We start from the raw sequence: 16,711 nt of genomic DNA, 5'->3' as shown, positions 1-16,711 counted from the left end.
AGAACAGATGCTTGGCAACGTTGAAAAATTTTTCTTGGTTCGATTTCCACGGATCACCAAAATCATAATATTTGATGCAATATGGCCAATATCTTAAAGTTTGAAGGCTGTATGCTTGACTGAAATTGTTGCCTTGATAATGAAGCAATTGAAATTCAAAGGGGAGAATTTGACAGTACTTTCGTGTTGTGTTGAGTAAACTTACCAAGAAATAGGTGCAGTTTAAGCGAAAAGCTTTGTGGCAGCTTCTGCCTTAGAAAGGACAACTATTAACGGGGGAATTGCTTTTATTGAATCTAGGAATAGTAAGCCATGCATAACAATTTTCGACAGTTCGGAATATCAGTAATGACGTTCGAATGGTGATGGGACATATCTACACCAAGCCTTCTGCTGCTGAATGTGCAGACTTGGGAGGGGGGATTATAATTCATCTGTTTTGTATGGTTAACAAATCTCTTACAGGACCAGAAGAGTCGGCTATCTTTCGTTATAGAACAAATTCCCGACGTAATCAAATCCAACACTGCAAGGCTTTATTTAATAAATACTTAGGACAAATCTGAAGGGTTCTTTACTTCGTCAAAGATAATGACGACTCACAGACCGGTCCTCCTCCCTTCAGACTTCAGAGTGGAATTCACCCAAGATCCACTCTCCAAACAATCAAATAGCTAAATCTCTCCGGATTACCCAGAAGCCCGAACAAGAGCATTTAATGTAGCTATTGAATTTTAGAGTTTTGTTAAGTTCAATAGGGCCAGATAGGGAGGTCTCCTCTCGTTTGGTGTTACAAAAAGATTTACGCTGCCTGAGTTTCTCAGCAAAGCTTTATTAGTATTGCTTGAGATGACTTATATGACAGTAACATAGACTAACTTTAGAGAACTCAGGAACCAGTAATTTTTAAAGGACAATTTGAACATTGAAGCTTTCATTCTTAGCCCCTCCCCCGCACCAACATATTTTCTCGGCTATTCCTGACCCTTATATTTTTTATCGCTCGTTAATAAGTTGTTCCGAAAAAATAATTCTTGAACACGCAGGTTTTCATTCAGGCATGATGAACTTCTTCAGACCAAGCTAGGACAAGATTCATAACGAAAGTTCCTTGTGATGGGTCGTGTTCCTCCTCTTTTCCCAACTAATAGAATCAAAGGCGCGACTAAACTAAGGTGACGCATCTTCAAGTTTCTTTTTTCAACGGAATTTCTCCAGCCTTAAAATGTAAAGCACAGTGCATAATTCCTGTGGAAATGTGATTAATGTATTATATCCAATTAAATTTTGTTGCTTTTTTACGGCGGAAGTCAAAAATTGTTGCATGGACGCTATAGAAAGCATATTTCCGTGGTGAAAGCTATTTTCTCAAGAAATACATCGAAAGCAAAAAAAAAAAACAACCCACAAGTGCACCTTCATTCGAACAGCAATAACTCAATTCACAATGATATTGGTCATAAACAAATGTTAGAATATCAAGTCCATCTACAGTTTATTCAGAAAGAAATATTTCAAGTAATTAATTTAATAAGATTCATCTAAGTAAATAAATAGATATAATCAATACATCTAGACTAAATAAAAAGGAAAGGAAAAGTCGTACCAACTCTAAACTTTATCAACACCAACCTCTTGCTTGTTGTGCCTTAAGTATACCAGAAGATATCTTAGGCTTAAACCCTATCAGCACCTGCCTTTTGTTTGCTGGCATCTTCGGTATGATCAAAAGATAGCTTGTCGAATTGACCTTCCTCAGCATCATAAACAGCATAGACTTCTTCTCTTTCAATACCCAACTCAGCATTTCTAATTTCTGGACCCAAGAGAACAACAACGAATAAGTAAACAACAACGGCAGCAACGAAAATAGCCATAGTTTTAGCATAGTCATGAGTTCCATCTGGAAGAAGGAATTTTTCACCAATAGTAGCTTCAATAGTTGCAGATGCAGAAGAAACCAAGTTACCTAATTGATAAGAGACACCCATAACGAAAGCTCTGAATTGAGGTGGAGATAATTCTGAAAGATGGATAGGAACAACAGACCAAGCACCTTGGATACCAAATTGCATGAAGAAAGCAGTAACCCACGTTGGTTGGAAAGCCCAAGGATAGATGAAGGCCAAGGAAAAAATGTTAGCAATAAGGATGGCAGTTCTTCTACCAATAATACTGGAGAAGTGACCAACGATAACACCACCAGCTAAAGCACCTAATTTGGAACAGACTAAAACAACAGTCTTCTTATCTTTACCGTAGTGGTATTGTTCTTGTAACAAGGTTGGGTACAAATCTTGAGAACCATGAGATGAAAAGTTGAAACCAGCCATCATGAAAACCAAGTAGATGATGATTAACCAATAGTTCTTCAAAGCATAGCTAGCTTCAGTCTTGAAATTAGCAAACTTGGAGTGGTTTCCAGAAGCAGCAGAAGCTCTCTTGGCAGCAATATGCTGATAAGTATCAGTTTCTGGGGTGAAGAATCTCCAGATAATTAAGATAACTGGTGGACCAGCACTGAACCAGAATAAAGATCTCCAGCCATGTGGGGTAGTATCAGAAATTGCACGTTGGAAAACTGTAGCTAATAAGAAACCAAATGCATAACCTTCTTGGAATAAACCAGAAAGAACACCTCTTGCAGCAGTTGGGGCATCAGAAAGAGCTTCAGCAGCACAAATACCATAAAGACCACCCATAGCAATACCAAAGGCAGCTCTAGTACCTAAGAACATCTTGAAGTTTGTGACGAAACCGGTACCACATTGGATAGCAACTAAGAGAGACAAGTTGGCAATATAAGGCCATTTTCTACCTTTCATATCACCAATAGCACCAAAAATAAGAGCACCGACAGTTCTTAACATTAAAACAACAGTCAAACCCCAAGAAACATCCTTAACGGAGACATCTAAATCCTTAGCAATGTTGGAAACATTCAAAGCTGTAGTAAAGAAATCAAAGGCATCGCAAGTCCAAGCTAAGAAACCAAGTAAGAAAAAGTTCCATTGGTCGGAGGTTGACATGGACTAATGGTTGGAAAGGGTTAAGGATTTCATTCCATGAATGTTGAGCAAGTTCTTCTTTACCGACCCAAAGGGAACTAATTCTAGTACCGAAATACTTTCTGATGACGGGCCAGGTAAATTCTGGAGCTTGAATAAGGTGTTTGTTGTGCTCTTTAGCGACAGTGACTGATTCAACAGTACGAACAGAGACTGATTCAGCTGGCATGATTGCTTATGATGGTTTTGATTGATGGAATTGATTGCAAAAAATTGGATCAGGGATTGAGGAAAAGGTGGCTTTTATAGTGCACAAATCGACATTATACAATGAATTCAAGCCCCACAAATTTCGCTAATATACGAAAATGCAAGACACCATAATGGTGCTTAGAGATTAGTCTTGTTTTGTTGAGAAAATAATGGAGTTCTAATTGATAGACTTGTGTCAGCCTTATCAGCCCCCACTTCATTTTCCACATTTGTTTTTTTTCTTGGCCTGTGTTTGCCGCATTTATTTTTTTTTACTGTCGCTACATGAAATAATTTTTACCTCGGGGTATGCATATGCATGGCTGCTCCGAAAAAATAAAAAATACAAATGCGCTTTGCGGATGTTGTTTGTTTCATCGACTAGCTGCAGCAAAGAAACGCCTTTTTATTGTACCTGAAAAGGCTTTTCCAATATTCTTACGGGACGAGACTCATTATGGTTTTCCATTTTACTTGCACCTTTTTATGGCTACAAGAATGTGGCTCTAATGAACTTAGGATTACTAAGGCGAGCGGAAACTTTTAACGGTATGAGAGAGTGTTAATACTTCCAAAGTAATTCTTGGCCATCCCCACACTGTTTACACGCACTTTTTTGTATCTATTTTCAAAGCGGTCTTATTTCTTTTGTATAGAATCTGAGAACGTGTGTATTCCTATAGCTGAACGAAAGGCATAGAGGCCGAAAAATTGTGGATGTGTGATCTTGACTAAAATGTCGTGGGTGCAAAAACCACTACAGATTTTGCACAACATGCATTCTGACATACACCACCTTTGCGAAATCGCTGAAAAGACTGTTAGATGATACAACAATCCCAAACAATGGACCCATTGTAATTACAAAGAACTCCGGGAGAATACAGAAGTATTCTTAAATTAGGTTCCTAACTAATTGTTTCCTTTGAAACGCTGGGTTCCGTGTTTTTCCGTTGATGATGAGAAATAAACTTTCTGGACAATCGAAGGATTTTCCCCGACTCGAAAGCTTCAGAATTTCATATACAAAAATACACGAATACATCCAAGGATGTGTATGAATTTGCACGCAACATAAAAGCTTCCTGCTTTGCTTTTTTCTTGGTATTTCATATAAGATTAAGCCACACGCCATGTTTCATGAAAACAATGAAATCTCGGAGACTCCAAGTTGTTTTGGATCAAGGCAAGCAACTGAACCGTAACGCAAGTCTGCTTGATCGATTTCTTAATTTACAAATGCCGTTACAATTGCCGCAATTGCGGGGCCGTGTCCATATACTCTAGAAAACGTGCGTATCCAACAATATCATTTAAGTGAAAGGCTGCTTATTCATTCAATGCTTACTGTTTAATATTTGTTTTCAACAAAATTAAATAGCGAGTAACATCGATACACCGTTGTTCTCGGCTAATTGTCATATCGTAAATGCAGTACATTTCATAGCACCCTCCGCCGTCGTGTGTAGCTAGAGAAATAATATGAAAGTGAGATGCAAAATTTCAAGTAACAGCGATCCCCACACACCCCAGATCCCGGAGTTTTACTACAGCTCCGAGCTCTTTGTTTCTCATTCGAAACCCCAACTTTTTATTTTAAACAATTGTTGTCCATTATTTTTATATACTGTAATAAATACTCTAACAATCCATTGTTCATTTCGAACAATCTTATCAACAAAAGAGGGGTGGAGACGTCCCCCATAAATGTTCGTATCTTTTAGGTTTCAGCCGCCCCTCACTAAAATAGCAAAATTAAGACTAATGACGATAAACAAAATGCCTTTCTAGGTACATAGACAGCAACAACTGCAATCGAACCAATTAAATCTCAGAAATGAAAATTCTATTCAACTTCTCCGCTGTCTATGTCTAATAACTCGCTTAAACAAATCATTAAAATCTAATTCAATTTCACTAATGAATTCATCCAAGATGGATTTGTCTCTAATGTATCTATCACAATCATTTGCCACAATGAAAATATCATCTACTCCACATTCTTTACTCATCTTTTGTACAAATTCAACAATTGCTTTTCTTTCCAAAAATGTAGCGTGGTCTATTTCATCAGTTATCCAATCCTCTCCCCATTTTTGTAATCGAGATTCAATCGATGGTTCGATTCTAAACCATTCTTCACAAATTTCATAAACTGTAAAAATATCATGGTTAATATCAATCGTTGGGACAGCCTTAGTTCCCAGGACAGTTGGGGTTGTTAATGTATGATCAAATTCATCTAAGGATCGGTTGATCTGGGTTGCTATGTTGCTTATAGCAGCTGGTTCGATGGAAACATTGGCTTTTAAGATATTCTGGATTTGGGAGCGCAACACGTTGAATGAACTTCGAAGTTCCTTTACATCTAAATTCTTTTGCTTTTTATTCGAAGGCTTCTTAGTAGGAATTGGTGTTGGAATGGGTGAGCTAGTTTCAGTTTTTGGTGTTGCAATATGATCTGGGAATGGATGAGTCTCAGAATGTTCAGGTGGAGTCATCAATGCCGTTTCATCTCTATTCTCGACGGCTGCCTTCTTTTTTGTTTGTACTTTAACTGTTTTCTTCTTCGTGTTTGGAGCTGTGAGCTTTTTCTTTATAGTTTCAACTGGTGCTGGCGAAGCTGATGATTTTGCTGATGATTTCATAGATTGCAAGCCTGCACCTGATTCATTCCCACCTTCTTTGTAAATCAAATATTCTAAAGCAATGTGTCTATTAGGGATCTCTTTTGTGGGTAAATGATAAACCAAAAAATTAATTTCTTGTAACTTTGAAAATGCTGGATCCATTTTTCTCAATCTAATAACAGGATTGGTAGAAGATGACATTGCAAATTGTTCTTCATAAAACTCTTTCATTAATTCACCGGTAACAAAGAAATTGCTTAGATTCTTCTTACAACAGAATCTAATATAATGCTTGAATGTGGTAATATATCTCTTTCTAGTTTCGAATCCAAGGGACAATAATCTTTGTTTTGCTTCTGTATTTGTCAATACTTCATCATCAAACTTCTTAAACATAGCAATAACATCTTCGGTATCCTTTGACATTATTCTCTTGTTGATCTTAATGTTATCTCGATCTACGCGATATCTTCTCTTTGTTTTCTTATCAGAACCATTGGAATATGCCGACAGCGAACCAGAATCCGGGCTTTCAGGGGCTGGACTTCCAGACAAAGGTGTCAAATCATCAGGGCCGTTCGTGTCAATCTTTTGGGATATTATTGAAGTGATAGGAATACGGCCATTGCTTATAACAGCAGACGACGAGGGACTCATGGTTTCAACGAATAAAGCAGGTGCATCCGGTGGAGGTGGAGGTGGAGGTGGAGGTGGAAGTGAATTATCATCAGTTAGCAAGTGAAGAATATTATGTTTATTGTTTATCTGGTTCTCAGCCAGAGATCCAAAGGATGGTTTCTTTAATATTGGTGAAGTTGTTGGCTCTTGTTTTACCGTGTTTACAGGATTTTTTCTCTTACGACCCCTAGTTTCTATCTTAAGAATTGGTTGGACTTCAGTAGCAGAAACAAGCTCAGAACTCTTTCTCTTTCGTCCTCTAGTTTCCTTCTTCTTCTCTGATTGATTCATATTCAACTCTGGTGTTGTTGTTTCTACAGGTGAAGATGAATTATTATATTTGTTGATTTCTCGATTTGGTATGGAATCCGATCTTGGTGGACTTGATGTTCTGATTTTTTCAACCATTTTCCCTTTACGATTTAGTTCAACACTAGCCTGATCAGCAGCAGACCTTCTAGTAGCAACCATACTTTTTGCAACAAAATAGGATATCCTGATTTTTCTTTTGTTAAAAGAGGTTTATATTTATTTATTTAGAAAATTGTAAGGGGGGGTTGAGGTATTTGATTGTAATTGTTTTCTGTTGGTGTAAAAATTTTATTGAAGGGGAGAAAATAATTTTTTTTTTCTTTTCTTATGAGAAGACAAAAAAAGGGGGGGATTTTTTTTTACCTGCGTTTTAAAGTTTGGCCAGATAAAAACAAAAAACAACCCAACGACATTTAAAAAAAAAATTGGCTCGTAAATACATGCCATTTAGATAAGACAGATAAGACAGACAGGTTGAATATTTCGCTAAAAGTGGGCCTTACAAGTTCAGAATAGATTAATCAACTAAAGAGAATACACATTCTCCTTTGCACTTTCTTTAATAGGTAAAAGGATCAGAAGAACAACGTGTGATACAAAACACAAATCAGACAGTTAAATTTAGATTGTTGAAAAAATTTTTTTTTCCGTCGTCTCGCCTCTTTTTAAGGGGCTCTGAAATTGGGGGCTTTTTTTGTGATAAGTTGGTCTTTTGATTCACAAAACAAATCAAAAATTAGCACAAGATGCATAACTAATAACTTACAATGCGACATATGCACAAAAAAAATTAGACGACTGTACTGTGAAGTTTTGTTTATTGGCTAAAACCAAACCAACAGGCATATATTGATTGACTAAAGTAGATCATGATTCTTGCTGTTATGTTGCACGATTGCTTTGGATTCTAAGCCTCGACCACAAACCGCGAAATTAGTCTCTCGCAGCGTCAAAGAAGTAAGGTGAAACATTCTAAATCTATCATTATGCGAGGAAAACGGTCGTGCTTTTGAAACAACTTAGAGAGCCAAGTATTTAGCAACTATATGTCAGATATTGACTGTACACTCACATTATTGTTAGTTGGGATTCTCAAGAATCAACTATCAACCCGGGAAAGACAATAAGAACGGCAAACTTGATTATGTTGAAACTTGACCTGAAAAGTTGAAATAAATGACGTATCCCTTATTCTATCTTCTTGATTGGAATCATGTTATTAGCGCTGTTTTGCAATCGTTTCCTAATGCAAGGAAATTTGTCCAATGCTCCACATGTTGTCGATCTCGGGAAGTACTTCCGAGAGTAGTGTTATTGGTTTTGACCAGCAAAGATATGATACAACTGGTAATGGAAACCAGCGCCAGAGGCTTTAATTTACAGTAGATAATAATTATCTCAATGCTTTTATTGATAAAGTCCTCGTAAATAATTCTGCCATTATGTCTTTGCTTCACTTTGTGACTGTTGATTTTTTTCGCAGCCACTTTTTAGATTACCTTGCCCCGCGCAAAATACCACACTACTCCAGAGTATTCTTCGTAAAAGTTATTGTTTATATTGATCACTTCTCTAATCCTATATAAATAACAATAACTTATAGTCGAGAAAGCTATCTTCTGCTCGTGGGTGGATGAGAATCAACACTTGATATCTTCGGGAAATGTTTTACTAGAAAATGCTGTCTCTATCAATGGAAAGAAATCATCCTCCCTCGCATTTACAAAATCATAAAGATCAATGATATCTCGAAAGTTTCCAATTAATTTAGAAAGAACAACATACTTGACCATAACAAACTTATTCTGATACTTCGGAATAAGTCTTGATTTAAATTTCAAGTCTCTAATAAAATCACTCACATTCTGATTTGGTTCGGGCATGGCCCCAAAAAATGCTCTAGAATTCTCAAGTCCAATAAAAGCTAATGGGGAATACTCTGCAATTAAAAGCGCAACATCCCGCCACTGTATTCCCTTCTCCTTATCCTCGGGATTTTCCACCCTGTCCCTATATGGTCCAATCAAATCTCCACTTATATAGAATGATGCTATTCTACCCCATTGGAATCTATCAATCTGTAAGTTCTGAAGTTTATTTTGGAGATTTTCTAATTTAAGACCAATCAAAGGGTCGTTTCGTCCGTTAATTGTTTCTTCTTGGCTTGGTTCGAATATGGTTACCGGAACCGGTTTTTTCACCTCTGTAGTGGGGTTATCAACTGGTTTCAATATTATCCCGGGTAGGTGTCTCCTAACCATGCCTTCTAAAGGTCTTCTTCGGGTTCCATCCTTACTTTCTACCGCTAACTCAGCCAACCGTTCGTCGATCGTCTTTGATTCTCGGTTTTCATTAAGAAAGGTACCGTTTTTATGTTGTTGTTGAAATGCTGCTGATGGTTGTTCTGAATTAATTTTAGATTCAAGGATGTTCCTTTCCTCTTCTCTTTCTCCCACTTCGATGCCTGTCATTTGTTGGTAGCTACTTAGACATCCAGTGTCATATGTTCTTCTGTATTTAAGAATACTGAAAACTTTGTATGGCGTCCCTTAATTTTTCATTGATTTTACTGCCAACGATCTGAAAAATAATTCTAGCAACTGTAACGCGACAGTGTGCTACATGCAGTCTCATTATTTACAGATCGCCTTTTCTTGTTGCCGGGTAACACTTAAGTGACAACTTTTCCCTCACAGTCAGTAGTCCCCACTGACTTTTTATTTAGTAATCCCCTAACGGTTCAATGTAAGGGTATTAGGGATTAGTAAATACTTTTCACGTTATTAAGTTTTATAGGCACTAGCCCACAGTATTTTTCTAAAAATTGTTGTTTGAATCCATGAATATCTTTCTCTAATCCTATATAAAAAATCTAACTTATAACTTAAAAAATTCTCTACCACTGCTGAATCCTTTATTCGAATTATCATTGCCTTGTTCCCAGTATCGAGAACCACGAGACGTTCGTCCTCGTGAAAGGAATCGTGTACGTCTTCTGTCATCTCTAGCTCTTCTGCAACAGGACACTCTCTTTTACTTTCGAACGTTGAAGAGCTGGATTACTATCCTGATTGATTTCTAGACTTTTTGTGACCAGCACAAGTGGAAGCTTGGTTCTTCTTACTTGAGTGCTGGACATTGCGAGATCTTCCTTCATTACCAATTGGTTGATAATCATCTTCGATATCTTTAGGAAATCTTGCATTAAAAAAAGCTCTTTCACATAATGGAAAGAAACCGTTCTCCTCCGCATTGTCCAAGTCATGAAGATGAATTATATATCCAAAGTCTTCAACTAATCTACAAAGAACAATATCCTTGATCATTGGAAACCTATTATGATAGTCCGAAATAAACAGTAATTTATACTCCAATTCTCTAAGAAAATGAGTAACCTTCTGATTTGGTCGTGGCTCGGCACGCATAAATTCCCCGAAATTCTTCGCATCCCAAACAAAAAGATTGCAATACTCTGCAATCAAAATTGCAACATCTCGCCACTGTATACCCTTGTCCTTATCCTCTGGGTTTTCCCTCTTGCGCATATATGGTACACGTAAATCCCCGTAAATATAGAAAAATGCCATATTCCCCCATTCGAACCTATCAACCTGAAAGATCTCGAGCTTAGTTTGGAGATTTAATAATTTGAAAGGAATCATAGGATCATCACGTCCGTCAATTATTTCATCTTCCCTTGGTTCGAATATGGCTCCTGGGATGGGTTTGTGCTCTTTTGTAGTGGGCTTATCTACTGGTTCCATGTTTATCAGGGGTAAGTACGTCTTAACAATTTCTTCGTAACGGTTGGATTTGTTTTTTACAGCCTCTATTTTCGCGATCCGTTCTTCAATCTCAGCTAATTGTTGTTTATAAACGGCAGCCATTTCACGTGCATATTGTAATGCTTCTGATGCTTCTTCCGAAGTCTCTTCAGATCCAAGGGTTTCCGCTTCTGTTTCCGTTTCCTCTTCTCTTTCTTTGGTTCCTATTAGTTCAGCAGCTGCTTCGACCTCTTGCGTCATATGCTCAAGTCTTGGCTCAAGCTCTATATTTAAGAACTTATTGAAATCATTGTCAAGCTTTTCCATAATTCTTTCTTGTAAACTTTTAATTGACCTGTCAACAACCAGTTTAACAACTTGTTCAAACTTTTCTAATGTGATTGGCTCATTGGATTTGGGAAAAGTGTTTGCGGTACTTGCTGGCTTTTCAATTCCTGACATCTCTCTTATCAACAATATATCAAACAATAGCTTATTAACTAAGTAAAGATATAATTAAACACAATTAATACAGAAACTAACAACTAAATTAAAGAATTATACATACCCTGGCTGGTGTGGGGAATAAACTTTGTTCTCCTTTTGAATTTTGTTTCACGTGACTAAATTGCCATTAACTACATTCATTTGAGGTGCTTTTGGGCGAGGGATAGCAACTAGTGTGGCTATTGACTAAATTGAAACAAGCAGCTATATTGAGATTTGATACAGTATAACCTTCTTCCTTGCTTGAAGTTCTCAGCCTCTGCCAGATATAGTGAAATCAAAGCTCTCAGGGACACTCCAATTCAGGAAGTAGGTATAGTTTCTAAAGTTTGCATATTTACCCCCGCTTGAAGCAACCAAGAGAATCAAGTCTTTAGTAGTTATAAGTTGCTTATTTTATTACCAGTTGTTTTCTCACCTTTCATTGTTAGTCAGGTTACTCAAGAACATCCAAGAAGAGCTTATAAGAAACTGAACCTAGAAAGCTGAAGTGATTTTTATTATTCAATCTTCTTGATTCGAAAATATCCTAACTCGTATTATTAATTTTGGAATTCCATACAGGTTTAGTTGAGTATATATATTTGTAATGGTACCCAAGTCGTACATGGGTTGCAAAATTTCTGGAAGTTTTTCCGAGAGAAAAATTGTTGGGATTCATACTATCAAAAAAGATGTATCCCAACCAGGGGTAGGAAGCTATTCGGTTTTTTTTCCGAATCCTATTCATTCACCCGANCTCTTTTTGAGGATGTAGTTTGTTGTAATTTCAAGGGTTGGATTCCAGTAAATATTGCGTCATGTCGTTGTCCTCATCTGTTGGGGTTTTCCCAGCCACTTTTTCGAATAACTTACCGCACTTTGAACCACTTCGAATAAACTACTGCGCTTGAAATCCTTTCAGGCGAAGTCTCGAGTCTATGGTAACAATAACTCGTTCATGATACACGGGTTACAATTAGTGGTAGAAGAATATTCATATCATGTTTTCAAGATGAAAAATGCACCAAAAAATTAGCCCAAAAACCTCTACAATGATTAGACTACATTTAACTTGGTTGTATAGAATAGAATATCATATTACTACAATATACATAGATAAGCAATCAAAAATATTTTAACCTGTAAAATTTATACAATTTTAATACAACATACTCCCAGGAGTTGAATCCCAAACATCATCATCATTCTTTATCCTCTCTTAGCTCTTTCTCTCAATAATTTAACTTCATCATCACCCTTTTGACTCCCCTTTTCAAGAATTAAATTCCTCAACAACTTATTCTCCATCTCCAATTGTGCTAATTTATTCTCTAAATTACCTATCGTATCCGTAAGATTCAGTATCCTCGATTCCATTTCTTTTTCCTTCATCTTTTTCTTAATCCTGAATCTAGCACTTGCAGCCGTATTTCTACGTCTTTTATCTAAATCACTTGGATCAGGAGTCGAGGTAAAGGAACTACTTCCGGACATTGTTGAAGTAGGTGTCATCCCAGCACCACCCATATTATCCTCATTTATGAAAAGTTGTGAATGTTGTCTGATAGGGGAATGGGCTGGCGGTGAGAATGCAGATGATACCGAGGAAGAAGTGCTGGACATCGGTGTAGGCACAATCGTATTGGCAGAGCTAGCTGCTGCGGCAGTGGTAGGAGGTATTGAATTTCCAAGACTGGTTTGATGTTGGGCCACTAGAGCACTTAATAAATCAATTTGATTCTGGGATAATCCGGCACTTTGTAATGAAGATTTGGCTCCGGGTGGTACTGGAAATTTAGGTAGGTTATTAACCAAGTTATCAATAGGTAACCCATCAAAGGCATTCCCAGTATGATTATTATTATTATGAAGATTATTATTGTTGAAAATGGATGGACCTGGATGAGCATGAATACCAGGATTTATATTCCAATTATCATGAATATGGTGATGACTATTAGACGAGTTTCCAAATCCACGATTATCTTCATGTTCATCATCATCTTCACGTTCACGTTTTATTGGTTTCTCTTCATCTGGAAATATAAATGAATCATCGGCAAATGCAGCCAAGTCTAAACTTAATTGTCCATCTATATCCAAATTTGGTGTGGCATTAGAACTTTCAGAAGCTCCACCACCACCGTTCATATAATTATCTATGTAGACGAGCTGTTCAAGCAACGCCGATGAAGTTTCTTCTGTCATGGGTGATTTAAAGGTTTAAACAGATATTCTTTACTCAAAAGTGATATGGGTGTGATATGATATAATATTTGAAAAAAATTTCGACGTTTTGCGTTTCCGTTGGTGATTCGTGATTTAATATAATTTAAAACCAATAACTTTTATAAATTAACTAAACTCCACAGTTTTTCCCTGAATTATAACGTTTATTAATGGATTATTAAAAGGTATTGTTAGAATAATTCTCATTGCAATTTGAAAGGGAGATATTTATTATCGGATTATATCATGGCACGTGATTGATAGTAAATTATTTTTTTAGATTAGAAATTTCAAAAAATGTAACAATCGAAAAATAACAAGGATTATTTTTTTGATTGGCATTCAATTTCCGCTCCGTTTTTTGTCAAGGTAGTTGTTCCAGACATTGGTAACACACACTACCAATACCACGGGTAGCAAGGAGTAACACACTTGTATTGTTATTATAAGACGTCATTTAATTGGATAATATGCTAATGGACTTTCTTTGAGACTCCACTGTTGTCTACTACCTATCCAACGCGGTTGTCACTTTCCCAACGGCGTTACATTTCTAGACATATTTTTGCAGACAGTACTATTCTTCTTTTAGATGGAATATTTTACAGAATAGAAATGCAGATTTCTTTTAGTCTATGTTCCATCTATTTCACTAGTCTAAACATAACGACTATAATAAATGACATCCCGTTTCAACTTTCTCTATGTGTCAAAAATTGGCCAATATGTGGATGTTTTTAGGTTGCCGAGAAATATGTCACACTCTAACCCAAATTCGCTTGGAATTTCGCTCATTTTGGACATACACATAGATTTCCCAACAGTGAGTTCTAACGATCCCGAATCTTGATTGGCATCATAGAAAGGAGATGTAATTGTACGGCAACATAGTTGATCGTAATCTCGTATTCTTTATCATCCACAAAAATGTTCTCGACACAAAAATAAGGAAGCATAGCCTTTCCAGCAAGATGATGTTCAATGATTCATTCAAATTCCAAGTTCAAACGAAGTTCTTGTCGTTTCAGCAACTCTCAGCTCTCATACGTTTGTCTTGTCATGACTAAAATTCTTGTTGATACTAAGAAAATGGCAAAATGAACTTTATAAGTTTTGTAGCAGGATGATGGGCAATGATTCATTCATATTTCGGAATATTTGTATTTATAAATACGAGTTAGATCTCATTTCAAGATATCAAACTTTGCTTCTAATCCTGATGAAGACTATGGGATTTATCTCACCTTAAAGCAATTTAAAACTCGTCTCCCTATCTCCATCCCATTCTTTTAAGTTTCTTGTTAGAAAAGAACCAGCAAAATTCCCCACTAAAATGAGCCGAGGCTGAATTAAAAAATAATATATACAAACCAGCAACTCATCGAGGTGTGCAAGACGCACCCATAGATCTGTAAATCGGTCTAACTAGCCATTATTACTAGGTATGTATATAATAACTCGGTTGATGTGAAACATTTATTCAATAACTTTGTTGACGGGGCTCTGATACTGCTGCACAATTAAGTATGGATACCTTGAATATACCGATCCTAACATGCTTACATAGAACGTATTCGCTTTATTTCAGTGAGCCTTGATGGATTACATCGACAGGTCCGCATTTCATTCATGAAATGGTATATAAACTGTTATTACTAATCCATCTCTATTTCTGTGAATCCCAAACCCCGAATGCGAAAAAAGACAAGCCAATTCAAGATTTTGCGCTAAGAAACATTTTGTTTTGTTTGTCGTTCCTGGATGTAACGTTACATCAAATCAGGAGCCATCAAACCAAAAAACAAAATCAGGGATAAGAATATGTCAGGAAACACCCATACGGCATTGACACAAAGGTCACGTTTACAACAGGAAGGTTAGCAGACGACCGATAACACATTTTAATTGCATGGCGATCAAGAGAGGACGAGAAATTATCGATAAGGGTGTTACGCGCGGACTCACCCGACGATCTTACATATCATAGCGTGATTTTTTTTCACTTGGTTTAAAAGCTTAAAAATCATCATCATGGTTTTCTGATGTGGGAGTTGTCATTATTTCATTTCCTGAGTAATTATTAGTCATCTTGAGAAAGCAATTCTCTCTGGGGTATACTAATCCCCACTTACAAACCGCTCGGCTCTATTTCAAATTGGTAATTAATAATTCTCGCTCTTAACTCCTCAATTTCTACCGAGGGAAATCGACTCCCGAAATAAAACGGAATTTTTAGGAGGGTCAAAAATTTTTTTTTTGCTGAATCACCCCATTTCCTAAATCGGAAGGTGCGATAACGCATGGTGCGGCAAGTCAAATCAAATTGCCAGGGAAGAGAAAAAAAGAATTTCACAGGGCAATTGAAAATTTTGCAGCTTACAAACTCTGACTACAAACATCGCGATAGAGAGACTTTAAAATTTTCAATAGATGAATAAAATGTATTACACTATCTAAAAAAAAAACCTATAGAGTAAGATACCAAATAACCTGTATATGCTTTGTAATAATATGCCCTAGTACTGTTGCATTCATGATTGTAGAATAAAACGAACTGAAAAAACTAATGTAGCTTTAAACCTTAATATAACCGTATAATAAAAGGAAAAAGCTGTGTATAACCCAAATTTAATAATAAAACCAAACAAAAAAATCAATCATGAATATAATAGATTAACACATGTTAAATTAGATGTGGTGTTGGGATGAGTATAAGTTTGGTAATCTTGCTCTAACTCCTAATGGAGATTGATTAGTGGCCTTTAATCTGTATTCAGCAAATGATCTGAATGAGTTACCATTGGTTGGATTCCATTTGGATGGAGATGCTTGAGTGGCCTTCATCTTGTGGGATGCTTGTTTTGGAATAGATGGCTTCATGAAAGAAGTAATAGTATCCTTTTGGAAGCAACGCTTGGCAGAAGTGGAGAAGAATCTTTGCATTGTAAATGTGTGTATAATAGTTAGTTGAATAATTAAAAGCCTAATGAAAAACTTGTAATGATGAAGAAAGAAAGAAAACAGTAGAATAATGAATTGAAAAATTAAGGGAGATTATCGACATATTTATATTTCAAGAACGGCTCAGCTAATGTTTAATTTTGTGTAAAGAGAAAAAAATTTTTCTATAATATAATAGCTCGGTTTCTAAACTCCTTTGAGTTGTAGATTGGTGAGGGAAAAATATTATTTAAATCTGAAGAACACAAAAATTGGACGAAGGGAACAAGAAGGAGGGGAGTGATGAACCGAAAGAACAAAAAAAAAAACAATCGATTTTTCTGAGACAAAAGTTAAAAGTTTGATTTTTTTCTAGCCAATAATCTTCCGCGATAAGATTAAAAAAAAA

The 16,711-nt window shown here is 36.4% G+C and overlaps 6 protein-coding genes across 6 annotated transcripts; all 6 read right to left on the bottom strand. All coding sequences in view use genetic code 12, as the record gives it.

Moving 5' to 3' along the window:
• Positions 1-1,676: 1,676 nt before the first annotated feature.
• J8A68_000211 (uncharacterized protein) lies at positions 1,677-3,237 on the bottom strand (the record flags this gene model as incomplete). The annotated part of the gene is made up of 2 exons (XM_049405854.1): positions 1,677-2,900; positions 3,034-3,237. The coding sequence occupies 2 exons, from the start codon at positions 3,235-3,237 to the stop codon at positions 1,677-1,679; spliced, it is 1,428 nt and encodes a 475-aa protein (XP_049266490.1).
• A 1,873-nt stretch (positions 3,238-5,110) lies between these two features.
• Positions 5,111-7,039, bottom strand: J8A68_000210 (uncharacterized protein; the record flags this gene model as incomplete). The annotated part of the gene is made up of 1 exon (XM_049405843.1): positions 5,111-7,039. The coding sequence occupies one exon, from the start codon at positions 7,037-7,039 to the stop codon at positions 5,111-5,113; it is 1,929 nt and encodes a 642-aa protein (XP_049266489.1).
• Positions 7,040-8,520: 1,481 nt separating this feature from the next.
• J8A68_000209 (uncharacterized protein) lies at positions 8,521-9,351 on the bottom strand (the record flags this gene model as incomplete). The annotated part of the gene is made up of 1 exon (XM_049405832.1): positions 8,521-9,351. One exon carries the CDS (start codon positions 9,349-9,351, stop codon positions 8,521-8,523), a length of 831 nt encoding a protein of 276 aa, XP_049266488.1.
• Positions 9,352-9,942: 591 nt separating this feature from the next.
• J8A68_000208 (uncharacterized protein) lies at positions 9,943-11,106 on the bottom strand (the record flags this gene model as incomplete). The annotated part of the gene is made up of 1 exon (XM_049405821.1): positions 9,943-11,106. The coding sequence occupies one exon, from the start codon at positions 11,104-11,106 to the stop codon at positions 9,943-9,945; it is 1,164 nt and encodes a 387-aa protein (XP_049266487.1).
• A 1,236-nt stretch (positions 11,107-12,342) lies between these two features.
• MET4 (Met4p) lies at positions 12,343-13,341 on the bottom strand (the record flags this gene model as incomplete). The annotated part of the gene is made up of 1 exon (XM_049405810.1): positions 12,343-13,341. The coding sequence occupies one exon, from the start codon at positions 13,339-13,341 to the stop codon at positions 12,343-12,345; it is 999 nt and encodes a 332-aa protein (XP_049266486.1).
• Positions 13,342-16,050: 2,709 nt separating this feature from the next.
• J8A68_000206 (uncharacterized protein) lies at positions 16,051-16,305 on the bottom strand (the record flags this gene model as incomplete). Its single annotated transcript, XM_049405799.1, has 1 exon — positions 16,051-16,305. One exon carries the CDS (start codon positions 16,303-16,305, stop codon positions 16,051-16,053), a length of 255 nt encoding a protein of 84 aa, XP_049266485.1.
• Between the last annotated feature and the right edge of the window lie 406 nt (positions 16,306-16,711).

This window comes from Hemisphaericaspora subhashii (assembly GCF_019202705.1).
Source record: "Hemisphaericaspora subhashii strain CBS 10753 chromosome Unknown scaffold145, whole genome shotgun sequence".
Taxonomy (NCBI): domain Eukaryota; kingdom Fungi; phylum Ascomycota; class Pichiomycetes; order Serinales; family Debaryomycetaceae; genus Hemisphaericaspora; species Hemisphaericaspora subhashii.
This window is presented reverse-complemented; position numbering and strand designations above follow the sequence as displayed.